This window comes from Poecilia latipinna, unplaced genomic scaffold, assembly GCF_001443285.1.
Source record: "Poecilia latipinna isolate Pla-1442-1.1 unplaced genomic scaffold, P_latipinna-1.0 Scaffold4050, whole genome shotgun sequence".
NCBI classification, from domain to species: Eukaryota; Metazoa; Chordata; class Actinopteri; order Cyprinodontiformes; family Poeciliidae; genus Poecilia; species Poecilia latipinna.
In genome coordinates this window covers 24,054-25,122 of record NW_015116666.1, presented here as the reverse complement: position 1 = coordinate 25,122, position 1,069 = coordinate 24,054, and the positions used below count along the sequence as shown (strand labels likewise).

Sequence of the window (1,069 nt, the reverse complement as noted above, 5' to 3'; positions counted from 1 at the left end):
AAAGTGAAAAGTGAAGATCCTCTTTGACTTGTAACAACAGAACTTTTAAACGTCACAGTTTTAGAGTTTGATCCATTTCTTGGTTCAGACTAGTGTTGGAGGCCAGGATTTAATTTGTTCCGATTCACATTTCAGGATTTAAACTGAGAGAAGTTTATTTTCTGTTGATGAACTTAACTCTTCATGATGACTACTTTATATATATATTTTTTTGTTTTCCAGTCTCATCATCTGGTAAACCATTCATTCTGGTTCTGATGCATCACACCAGAGACCCGGACTATTCCACTGCAGGATGTGACTGCTTAGAAATGCTGAAAAATGTGTTTTATGTCCATGTTTTTTACCATGAGACTGAAAAAGGACTGCTGAGATGTAATCAAAATGCCATGGCAATCAAGGACATTGAAAAAAATCTGCAAACCTACGAGCAATAGATAACGTTTGCTTTTTGTGGTATATCAGTCTTGTTTTAATTATTTTCTTATCTCAAATACATTTCTGCAGATACCATAATTGCATGTCATCAATTACTAATGGAATAAGGAGGAAAAACTTAGAATTACTGAGTTTCTGACTGCAAACAAATAATTTTTCTTCCAGTTGTTTTCAGTTCTGTTTTTTTCTGAATATGTTTCACTCTTACAGAATGTATTTTACAGCAAACTACAAGTTTTTTTTATTTCACCTAAGTTTCAGGGCTGAAACTAATCGGTAAAAATAAAAGAAAACAATAACAGAAGACAAACAGATGTACAGGACATTTTCTGTTCTGGGTTTGTTCAACAGTCAACTTCATGCTGTAAGACTGCAGTCAGTTTTTTTCTCAACATCATACTGAGAAACTTTGAATGTTATGCAGATTAAGGAAATAGAAAAGGTGGAAATAAATGTATTTCTATCAGATTAAGAGGATGAGATCTGATTGTATGAATTTTCATTGCAGATGTTGTTACTGGAACATATCACCAATAAGTGTCATGTTTAATGTTCATTGGTTTGATTTCTACACCTTCACTGTGAGACAAAAACATCACAGAATAAAACTGAAGAATCTGCTGTTTCATTT

The 1,069-nt window shown here is 32.9% G+C and overlaps 1 protein-coding gene across 3 annotated transcripts in view; it reads left to right on the top strand.

Annotated features, from left to right (window-relative positions):
- LOC106942119 (uncharacterized) overlaps positions 1-1,066 on the top strand; it is a 7,481-nt gene extending 6,415 nt beyond the window's left edge. For all 3 annotated transcript variants that reach the window (XM_015025299.1, XM_015025298.1, XM_015025297.1), the window contains one exon: positions 223-1,066. In XM_015025299.1, the coding sequence (XP_014880785.1) occupies positions 223-437 (215 nt within the window). In that variant the 3' untranslated portion in view covers positions 438-1,066. The remainder of the gene's footprint in view (positions 1-222) is intronic.
- Positions 1,067-1,069: the final 3 nt, after the last annotated feature.